An 11,003-nucleotide genomic window follows, 5' to 3' on the forward strand; every position below is an offset into this window, starting at 1 on the left:
CAAATTGCCATGTTATCATAAGTACTGGGTATTACGAGAGCAAACTGATAGTCTAACTTTTCAACAAGAAACAGTAACTTTAAAGAAACCAGTATTTACCAAGTCCTGTTACAGGAGACCACTCTAGTGGTACTTTGCATTTTGGAGAATGCTCAGTGAATAAAGTTCACTACCAAGGGCAAGGTTGGGAATGCCTAGAAGCAAAGTAGAAGCCATATGGAGTCCTCGCATCATTCTACTTCTAAAATGGACTCACCTTAGCAGAATTTAAGTTTCTCGAGGGCAAGAAACCCCAGAGCCTACAAAAATTCATGGCACATAGCAGATACTTTATAACAGTTTCAAGTGAACTAGTACATATTCCAGTTCTTCACTACTACCATCCTAATCCCTGATACAATCATCTCTTTCTTGTACTACTGAAAAACCTTCTAACCGGCCTCAGTTGCTGCTCCATTAGTCTGTTCCTCAAATAACCAAATAACTATTAAAATTATTTTTTCAAATGTGAGATTAAGTCCTTCCAAATGTTTCCCATCACACTGATCACACCTGCCATTTCCCAGGGCCTGGCTCTAACCACTCATACTTTCCTCCTAAACCTCAACCAGCCCCGCTCTTCCGTGCCTCTGCGGTTCCCAGAGCCTCAATTCCTTTCCTGTGGCTCACGGCAGGCGGGCGCCTTCTCATGCTTCTGCCCACCTAATTTAAAGCAGCCTCCTCACACAATCGCTATCACGTTTAACTGTTTTTATTTTTTCTTGGCCATTATCAATATTTGAAATTATCTTGGTGTGTTTCATTAAGTGTTGATTTATCTTCCGCCTTGTTCTGCTTGTTCTGCTTGTTTCCCTCCAGTCAAGAAACTGTCCAATTACTCAAAGAAACGCCCCTGCGCGATTTCCTGTTCTATTTAAATTGGGAAATACACTGGGACCCAAGGACAGAGAATCCGGAAGAACGTCCCGGGCCCACCCCGCCACGAACCTGACTCCACTTCCGCTGCCCCCAAGCCAGCCTCTGCCCGCCATGCAGCACACCTGTTTCCGCTCGTCTTACGCTAGGGAGACGCTTTGCTAGAGTGGACGGTCTTTCCGCTCCCTGCCCGCCCCGCCCACCTGCCATTTACCTGATCGCCTCTCAGCTTCCACCAGGAGGCGCGCCTCCGGGGGCCGGGCCTCCGCCTCTGCCACTGACTTCCTCAGTACCCTCAGCACGGTCTCCGGGGGCAAGTCGACCAGTTGCGCCCACACGGACTCCGTGTAGAAGTCCACCGTATGTGCGTTGGAAATGCACAGGGCTTTCCTCAGGAACTGCAGCAGCTCCTGCAACGTGGCACGCAACGTGAACAGGTCCTGGGTCACTGGGAGCGGGAAAGAAGCCGCCATGACGCTCACCCTCCCGGGCTGTAGGTGGCGCAAACGTAGCCGCAAGGCGAGGACTCGGTCGCAAGTAACAGACCGGATGAATAGAACTCCGATCTGGACTCTAGTTGGGTGATTGATTGCTTTTGTCTCATGACGTATTTTAACAGCGTCCGTTGCGTTTTTCTGGCGACTTGGTTGGTGTGCCATGGCGCCGGTAAGGCAGGTAGCGGAGTGGTCGGCAGGGGATTTTGAGACGCGTAGCCAAGGAGTTTCTTCGGTCGGATTCAAGAATAAGAACGTGAGGCAGAGGACTTGGCGATCTAATCATCCGCAGGCCTTCGCGGGGAGCGTTCGCGAGGGTATGTAAGAAGACAGTCTTTTACAAATCTTAAGGCCTGCGAAATCTTAGGATACGCTACCCGCCGGAGCAGGGAAGAAGGATTTAGGAACCAGACCCGGCCCGCCTTAGGGCAGAGAAAGCCATTCTTAAACCCGCTGAAGCCGTGGGGCTCCCAGAACTGTGAATGGGAAGATGAGTCAGTGTTGCTAACTGTAATTCTTTAAGTGTCTCCTCCGACTTAACCCCATTCTTAATCAGAATTGTTCTTCTCTGCAGTTTTCCGGTGAAACCGTAAGTAGAGCATCTGTGGGTCCACAGTTTTCCAGTCTTTTCTTACTGATCTTTCTTTGCTTCGCTTTAGTTTGTGTTTTTATTTGTCTTGCTGTCAGCAAGTTTCCTCAAATTCCATTTGGAATGTTTAAGTCTTTTTTTTTTTTTTTTTTTTAAGATTTTATTTATTTATTTGACAGAGACAGAGATAGCGAGAGCAGGAACACAAGCAGCGGGAGTGGGAGAGGGAGAAGCAGGCTTCCCCCCAGGACGGAGCCCGGTGTGGGACTCGATCCCAGGACGCTGGGATCATGACCTGAGCCGAAGGCAGACGCTTAACGACTGAGCCAGCCAGGCGCCTGTGGAATGTTTTAAGTCTTAAATAAGTTCAACTTTCTCATAACTGCTAGCTGTACAGAAAATCATACACCATCTCTCTTGTAGGAATTAGTTTAGTCGTAGAGTGTTTCTCTAAGGTAAAATAATTGATGTGAGGGTTTTTTTTAAGTATTGAAGACCTAGATTAATTGTTTTAGATGTATTAAAGAATTTGTTTTGATTTGGGGTACAAAATCAAATTGGAGTTGTGTAACTAGTCATTTTTCTTCTTTGGGATTATCACTGAGCGTGCATGACTGATTTTAGCCAGGTCTTTTTGCAAAGGACCAACATATAATTCATTCCATTCCCTTAAACTTGTTTTCTTGAAATGACATTTTAAAGCAAGTTAGTGTAATTCTAGCTTGTGAATGTGATGATGTAAAAAGTTTTCCATTTTAAATTAACAGCTACATTTTTCATGCAATTTATTTTCTGAGAAAGTAATTTATGACTGATATTGTTCAATAGGGCAAGGCTTTGCATTCCGAAGAAAACTGAAGATTCAGCAAAATTACAGGAAATTGCTATGGAAGGAAAAGAAGGCCCGAACCTCACAGGAATCCCAATTCACAGATCGATACCCTGAGCATCTGAAACATCTTTATTTAGCTGAAGAGAAAAGACTCAGGAAGCAACTTAGAAAAGTTGAACAGCCTTTGTCAGAAGAACAAGCTGATCAACCTTTGCCAAAGGAACAGTGTGACATCGACCAAGCTTTGTCAGAAGAGCATTGTAGTTTTGGGCAGCCTCAGTCATCAGAACAATGTAGCATAAGAATAAAGTATGTATTATCTTCCTTTCAAATCCTTTATTTTTAAAAAAAATTTTCTTAAGATTTATTTATTTATTTCAGAGAGAGAGTGAGAGTGAAGGGGGGAGGGGCAGAGGGAGAGAGAATCTCAAGCTGACTCCCCGCTGAGTGCAGAGCCCAACATGGGGCTCTGTCTCAAGACCGTGAGACCATGACCTGAGTTGAAACCAAGAGTCAGATGCTTAACTGACTAAGCCACCCAGGCACCCCTCAGATCCTTTGTTGTAGATATAAGTAGTGTTTTATGAAAGAGATTATAGCACAGTTTATGGAATTAGAATTTTTTTTATTTAAGGCATTATAGAAATCACAGTGGATTATGTGAAAATATTTTCAAGGAAGCTTTCTTTTAGCTTAAATGACTGTGTTAGGCTAGTTTAGGTTAATGGAAGAAGTAATGAAATTGGAATGAAAAGATCTGGGTTTTGGATTTCAGCCTCTTGAGTATATTTAATTTTTTTGGACCATGGTTAACTCCTGTTATTAACACATGTTTAAAAAAAAAACTAACTTTTGAGAGGTATTATAGTGTAGTGGTTAATATCAGACTGGAGCTGGACACATATTGGTGCCTGGTGTCCTCTTCTTTTCTTTGAAATGGAGACAGTAATAAGTATGTAATTCAGAGCTCCCATGTTGTACAATTCTAGAATGGGTTATTCACATAGACCCCATGGTATCGCTGACCCATCTCATGATGTTGGGAAGTGAGTTCATTTATATAAGGTACTTAAAAAGGCGAATGGCACATAGGAAGTGCTTCATGAATGTTAACTGCTGCCGTTAATACTATTCTGGATTTTTTTTTCCGGAGGACATAGACTTGGTCCCAATTAAAAAACAAATGGCACAACTGTGTAACACTTGGGTTCTATAATAGCTAACTTACAAAGCTTTCTGCACACATATCTCAAGTTAAAAAACTGTTGAAACCTAAACCAGCAGAAAATCCACTTGTTACTTGGTACTGTAACTTTTTAGTTCACTAAAATACTGTGCTTTAAAGTTGTTAACTATTTGTGGTAAAAGTAACAGGAAATAAGACCCTAGGAAAAAGTGTAATGGAGATAAGAGACAGAGACATTAAAAATTCAATTTTTTTAGTAGGCTTGTGCATCATATTATTTAATAATGGATGTAAAGCTCTGGCAAATCTAGAAATGTAGATTTCAGTCATTCCTGGTAATAATTGAGGTGAAGAGGGTTAAACCATGAGACATGATATGAAAGTAACAATCATATTCTTAAAGATTACTTATTTTGAGGTCAAAGCAGAAAAAATTATTGAAAAAGTTAAGTAGAACTGTCGTAATTGGAGAAAGGGGAATACAGAGACAGTGAAGTCAGCCGAAGAAAGTTGTGCAAAGTAGGGATTGGTCATCTATCAAATACTATAGAGTCCAAGAAAAACAGGACTAAGACCAAGTCTTTGGATTTATGGTCTAGGTAATCATTGGTGATTTTGGAGAGATTTTAATAGATAACCCTTACTAAGATTTTGACCTTGCGTCCACGTGGCGTCTGAAGCCATGGTCATGGATATTACTGTCTAAAGAATGGAGACCAAGAAGAGAAACACTTGGGGAAATGCCTGGAGCAAGGAAGAAAAAAACGATCAGGAGAGAAGAATGTTACTAGAACTAAGGGAGTGAAATTTTCAAAAGTAGTGAATGGTCAATTAAATGAGACTGAATAGTGCCCATTGACTCAATCTTCATATTTGTTGAGGTCATCACTGTCTTGGCATGGACTGTTTCATTGGAGAGAGCAAACACCAGATTGCAAAGAGTTAAGGAGTGAATGTGAAGGAAAAAAAAGGAGTGAGTGTGAAGGGACTATTGTAGTCTATTCACTATTCTTTCTAGGTACTTAACTTACGAAAGAACAAAGAAAAGACTGATAGAAGAGTACATAGAATCTGGTGATGAGTAATTTATGCATTTGTTAAGAAAGCAGCTGCTGAAACCTGTTTTATTGTGGTTGTGAGCTGACGTAGTGAAAAATTGAGACTGGAAGAAAGAAGATTAATCACTGAATCAGATAGCTTGAGGAAATGGATGGAATCTGAGCCTAAGTGTCTGGGGACACCAGAGAGCGAGAAGTACTTCCAAGATAGAACAGTTTTAAATGGGGACTGCCTTGAAGGTGTGGTCATTCATGACTGAGTAGATGAATTCAGAGACGATCGAAGCACTTTGGGATTAAAGTTCATGTCATCCATAACTTCTGTCACATCCTTCAATTTAATGCCTTTTTCAGTCATTTCTGCCATTGTGCTAGTTTCCTGTTTGTTAACATTTAGGATCTTTCACAGCTTTCTGTATTGTCCGTGGTTGAAATATTTCTCCAAGAGTCTCCATTTACCACTTTTTAATTATGTCTTGAAAGCTGTAACTCTAGCATGTAATTTGGATATTTTACTAATACGGTTTTGTTCTCTTTCTGCCAGCCTCTCTTCCCTGCTCTATTAATTTGCATCAGTGAGATTTTCCTATGCAAGTACTGTATTTGACATAATTGAGTCATAATTTTGGTTGTCACTTTTAATCCTTTGACTTACATATCTTTATCTTAAAAAGCTCCATTACTATTTCAAAGAAAAATAAAAAGAAAACATCAAATCAAAAAGCACAGGAAGAATATGAACAAGTACAGGCTGAGCGTGCTGCTAAGAAACAAGTAAGATCTTTTAAAATACTTAGATCCTTTTTTTAAAAATTTATTCTAAATGTAGATGTATATAAAACTGTTGTTTCTTAGTATGTGCATATAGTATGTTCTTTGTAAATATTTGCTGAATAAATGAGTAGTTTGAGCAGAACTGTAGAATTTCAACAAATTCCTTGATCGTTTATATTATCTTTGAGAAGAGATACTAGTTGGTCAAGAATAGGATTTTAAAGTCACTGCTCATAGGTTATGAGCGCGTGGGACAACATTTTTCAAGGGTATGGTCTGAGAAGTTGCACTTTTAACAAGTGCCTCAAGAAATTCTTAGTATAAAAAAATTTGAGACCTACTGATGTAAGTAAAGTATAGATGATTATCATAATTTTACGTTGAAGTAAGTAAAAATCAGAGGCATTAGAATAAAATATTTCTTTTCTCTGAAGAGTTGATCTTGCCTATTAAAAAGCTGCCTAGATTAACTTAGCAAAAAATTACCACTTTTTATTATTCAGAAACCCAAAATTAAAAGTCTTTTTCAAATGAGTACAATAAAATTATCCACAGCTTCAACAAAATTCTGTTTGCTCTGTGGTTTTTATTTTTTGTATTGAAGATATATTAATCTATCACTTTAAAAAGGATAGCACATCAATCAAAAACTACTTTAAAGATGGCACTGACATTATTTTATGTCTTAGCTTTAGAATTTGTATAAGAAATCTGGAAGTTTAACATCTAAAATTCTCATGATTATTCTTAAACTGGTAGACAGGGTTGAAGCAGAAACATTTCTCTATGTAAGTAATGGACATTTGTTTCATAGCTTGTTACATTATACTCTTCTAACCAACCATCTGATATCTGCCACCTTTGTAAATAGCATACCAGATAAGGTAAGGACCATTACACTATAAAACATTTAGTATCCTTTTAAAATTTTCTTTATAAATACTAGGGATTTGTAGTCATGAAAATTGACAGTTTCTTAGAATTTATAGATATCGAATGTCAGTATAAAAGCTAATACCCAATTCATGAGAAATCAAAGAAGCACCCATAGTAGATGGTAAGACTGTAATTTTTTTTTTTTACTTTGTTTAGAGAAACTCCATAGAGGTAAATTAGACTGTATATGCCTAAATTCACAAATAAGTTCCAGATCTTTTGTGCTTACTAAAATATATGAAGTACTATGCCATAGGAAATCATAAGTTTGAGTGCTAGTCAGACTTTGAATTCACAAGATCTAGATATGAGACTTGGCTCTACTGGGTATTGGGGGCAAATCACTTTCATTATCACTGAGAATCAGCTCCTCATCTGTAAGATGAAGATAATAGCCTATCATGAAAGTTTTACAAGATTGGAATATGCTCTGATGGGAAAGCACTTTGATAATTATGGTACCATGCAAATACAAACTGTGTCATTTGGGGGCTATGTTACCAGGGAAATTGCGAAACTGTACGTAGTGCGTTATTTAAGAACTTTCATCTAACTTTTATATTTAATTTAGTAAAATGTTCTGCATTTCAAATAGTGGTTTTCAGGTTTACATATAAATTTGAATTATTTTTCTTATGCTCAAATGTATTTGAGTCTTTATCTTAGCAAATCAAATGAGCATGATAAGTCTTAATCAAAATCATAATGCCTAGCAGTGTTTTGCCGAGTGTATAGTCAGTAAATGTTTCCTGAATTAAATCTTTCAAAAAGAATACCAGACATTCTGGAAGTGAAGATTTTTGTATTATATAGAATAGGTAATCTCTAAAGTCTCTTCTAACTCTGGCAGATCTAATTAAATGATGAAATCTTACATAAATATGCCTTCTTTCCTCTCTGCTCTAATTTTAGTTGTATCCAAAGAATTAAAAATTTGTAATAAGTACATTATTCTATGTTATAGCATGCATTATAGTGTAAAGGCAAAGAGGGTACATTACTTTGGTGACAGGTAACCCCTCCCATTTTGCAAAATATAAGACAAGCCTAAAGCATTCCCGTGGTGATAGCTATTTCAACACAATTACTGAAATATGTCTGTTGTTTGTTACTAATGGAATTTATATATGTTAATAATTTTAGGAATTTGAGAAGAGAAAACAAGAGAGAGAAGAAGCTCAAAGGCTCTATAAGAAGAAGAAAATGGAAGCATTCAAAATATTGAGCAAAAAGACTAAAAAGGGCCAACCAAACTTGAATTTACAAATGGCGTATCTTCTTAAAAAAATACAAGAAAAAAATTAAATCAGACATCTTCTTAATTAAGGATTAAAATATCTGCCCTCTACTGAGTTCTTTTGTGTATGTACTGTACCTCCTAACAATTAACTAAATTTGTTAACATAAAATAGATTGCAAAGCTGTACTAAGTATAAAATGTCCAAATATTTTTATTTTTGTGAAAGAAAATTTTCTGTGTATGCTCTACATAATATGATTTGTTTCTTATTTATTTGCCTTTCAAGGAAGGTGGCCCAAAGAACTGAAAGAACTTTTCTATTTGAACATGTTTAAGCATGTAATATTTTTGTACCATATGAAAATCAGATGAAATAAGATGTTTTGAAAATAACGGAGCACAACTTTCAATGAATCATTTCAGTGAAATGTTTACATTTAGTAATCAGCTGTTAACGGTTTTAAATTCAGAAACCTGAGAGCAGGCTACAGAGGTGCTGAATCTACCTTCTACCCCCACTGAATTACCACATGGTCTTTTATAAAGTAGAGTTTGGTGTAAGAATTCCATCTGGTATTTACAAACGTTCTCCTAAGTGGAAACACAAAGCTTGTTGGTGTCAAATCTTGAATGATGTTGGAAACTGAGCAGTGTCACAGCAAGAATTAAGCTTTTCAGATTCTGTGGGACCCTATTATGGAAGAATATTGTCACTGAACATTAGCAGTGTTGTCTCCCTTGGTACCTTTGTGAGCTGAGGGAAAAGACAGGGATACTGCTTCTCCTGCCTCCTTGCAATCACTACAAAATGAGAAGGGCTTGCTTATCATCATTAGAAACAAAAGGACCATATGAAAATATTTATAAAACATTGTATAATAAAGTTATATAAATGGTAGCAGATGCAGCCTGCTACTGCATTAAGGTTTTAGGGAGCCTTGGCACTCCACTGATCACTTTGCATTTAAAAGTGCAATAGGAGATGCTGAGGAAACAACTTGGTAAAGGAGGAATTCTTTGTTACGTAGAAAAACATGGCTTAGGAATTTGCAATACATTATATTACCTTTAAGACGAGCCACGAGCCAACTGTAAAAGCCTAAATGTGGCTACATCAGTAATGAGAATACATTGTGAAACAGTAAAAATTTTCAATTAATTGCTGTATAGCATGTGTTTTACTTCGAGACACTTTATCAGGATAAGACAAGGGAGACACTCAGGATAGGATGGGACAAGGGAAGAGAGAGATCTAGTCCTTTTGAGAGATGAGTAAAAATTAGTTGAGTTCATTTTAAAAATGTTGAGCAGCTGCTGTATGTGCAAGGTCCGTGTTAAGGAATTAGTCTTAGAAAAGAACTCCTTCCTCCAAGCAACTTAACAGAGCAATAAATGCCAAATAATAACATCACAGGACAAAAGTAATCTGTTAGGATCAGGTACAAAAAAAAAAAGACTTCACTGTGCTAGGGAATCGCACACAGAACTTCTTACAAGGTACATTCAAGGGTCCTACTTCCAAGTTTTGGATAGCATCAGTGGGTTCAGTAACACGTTTTAACAAACAACTTGTGATTCTGTTGTGGGTGGTCCTCAGGACACATTTCGGGAAGCACTGGAACAAGGTCCTCAGTTTTCTGAGAAATTTCATGTGGTTAAAGACATTAAGGATAGTTTCATGGATGAGATGGCATGTAGGAAAATCCTTTAAGGTTGTGAAGTGAAGACAGCATGAGGAAAAGATGAAGAAAGCCTGGGATATATTTAAAAGTTTATTTAAAATTCTTAAAAATAGTTCCATGTATGTTATTATGGGTGGGGGCTAACACTTCTATCCATTGCTGATGTTCTCTTTCCTGTGGAGGTGGCACCCTCACCTTAACACTCATGGTCTCCTTGCTATTCTTAATTTTTATGCCCAGCAAGGTAGTGACTTATCTAAATGATAATTTGGGGAAACCACCTGGGCCTGCCTGCACAGTGCATATACTCTTGATTACTATTCTTTTTTTTTTTTTTTTTTTAAGATTTTATTTATTCGACAGAGAGATGGCGAGAGCAGGAACACAAGCAGGGGGAGTGGGAGAGGGAGAAGCAGGCTTCCCGCCGAGCAGGGAGCCCGATGCAGGGCTCGATCCCAGGACTCTGGGATCATGACCTGAGCCGAAGGCAGACGCTTAACGACTGAGCCACCCAGGCGCCCCTCTTGATTACTATTCTTATACCAAAATTATAAAGAACAGGCAGTATTGATGGAGGGTAGGAGGGAGATGAGCATGGAGGCAGAGCAAGGGAAAGACCTGTGTTTGGGGGAATGTAACATCTAAAACCAATTTGTGCTGCCTGGGTCAGTACATCAAGAAATAAAACAAGAATGAAACTTAAGGGAATATGGTATACAAGTGCAGAAGCCTTGGGTGGCTAGAGCTTGTAGTTTTAGAGCTTAGACTTCAATACATGGTCTTGGCATGTTTGTAGGGGCTTATACTGGGCCATTAATTTGATTTTTATAAATATGCGGTAGGCTTTTAATTGCTGCCATTTTGCCAAGATACTTTAAGCCTTAAGGCACATGAGATTTTGATCTGAAGTTCAGGGTAGTTTCGTCTACAGAAATTTGGTTATTTCTACAGAGGCAGGGTGCAATATTGAGTCTCCAGAAGTGTACAGGCCTCAACAAAGAAGCAGGGTGGGGAGTGGAAGTGGTGGAGACACACAGGCTTCAGCAAAGGCACAGAATGAGGGAGTGGGCTCACCCAAACCCTGACCTCCTGGATGACCTCAGCCAACGCCAGCCAAGAGGAGGCTCCACGAGCTACCCTGGCGGTGCTGGTATTGAAGGCATCGGCAAGCGCAGGCAATAGGGGCAGGCTCCTGCAGCTTGTCCGTGAACTCTATTTAATCTAATGTATGAAGAGCAGGGACCTCAGTGGAGGCTGCAGCGACACTAGAAAGCAACCACATTTAGGATTTCATGGT

The 11,003-nt window shown here is 38.7% G+C and overlaps 2 protein-coding genes across 9 annotated transcripts in view; one reads left to right on the forward strand and one right to left on the reverse strand.

Annotated features, from left to right (window-relative positions):
• Positions 1 to 1,598, reverse strand: part of METTL25 (methyltransferase like 25) — a 165,144-nt gene extending 163,546 nt beyond the window's left edge. For all 8 annotated transcript variants that reach the window (XM_032393774.1, XM_032393775.1, XM_032393779.1 and 5 more), the window contains exon 1: positions 1,130 to 1,598. In XM_032393774.1, the coding sequence (XP_032249665.1) occupies positions 1,130 to 1,574 (445 nt within the window). In that variant the 5' untranslated portion in view covers positions 1,575 to 1,598. The remainder of the gene's footprint in view (positions 1 to 1,129) is intronic.
• Positions 1,556 to 8,417, forward strand: CCDC59 (coiled-coil domain containing 59). Its single transcript, XM_032393783.1, has 4 exons — positions 1,556 to 1,726; positions 2,827 to 3,139; positions 5,749 to 5,848; positions 7,928 to 8,417. Exons 1-4 carry the CDS (start codon positions 1,573 to 1,575, stop codon positions 8,087 to 8,089), a joined length of 729 nt encoding a protein of 242 aa, XP_032249674.1. The 5' UTR covers positions 1,556 to 1,572; the 3' UTR covers positions 8,090 to 8,417.
• Positions 8,418 to 11,003: the final 2,586 nt, after the last annotated feature.

Source organism: Phoca vitulina, unplaced genomic scaffold, assembly GCF_004348235.1.
Source record: "Phoca vitulina isolate PV1807 unplaced genomic scaffold, GSC_HSeal_1.0 scaffold76, whole genome shotgun sequence".
In the NCBI taxonomy this organism is placed as follows: Eukaryota; Metazoa; Chordata; class Mammalia; order Carnivora; family Phocidae; genus Phoca; species Phoca vitulina.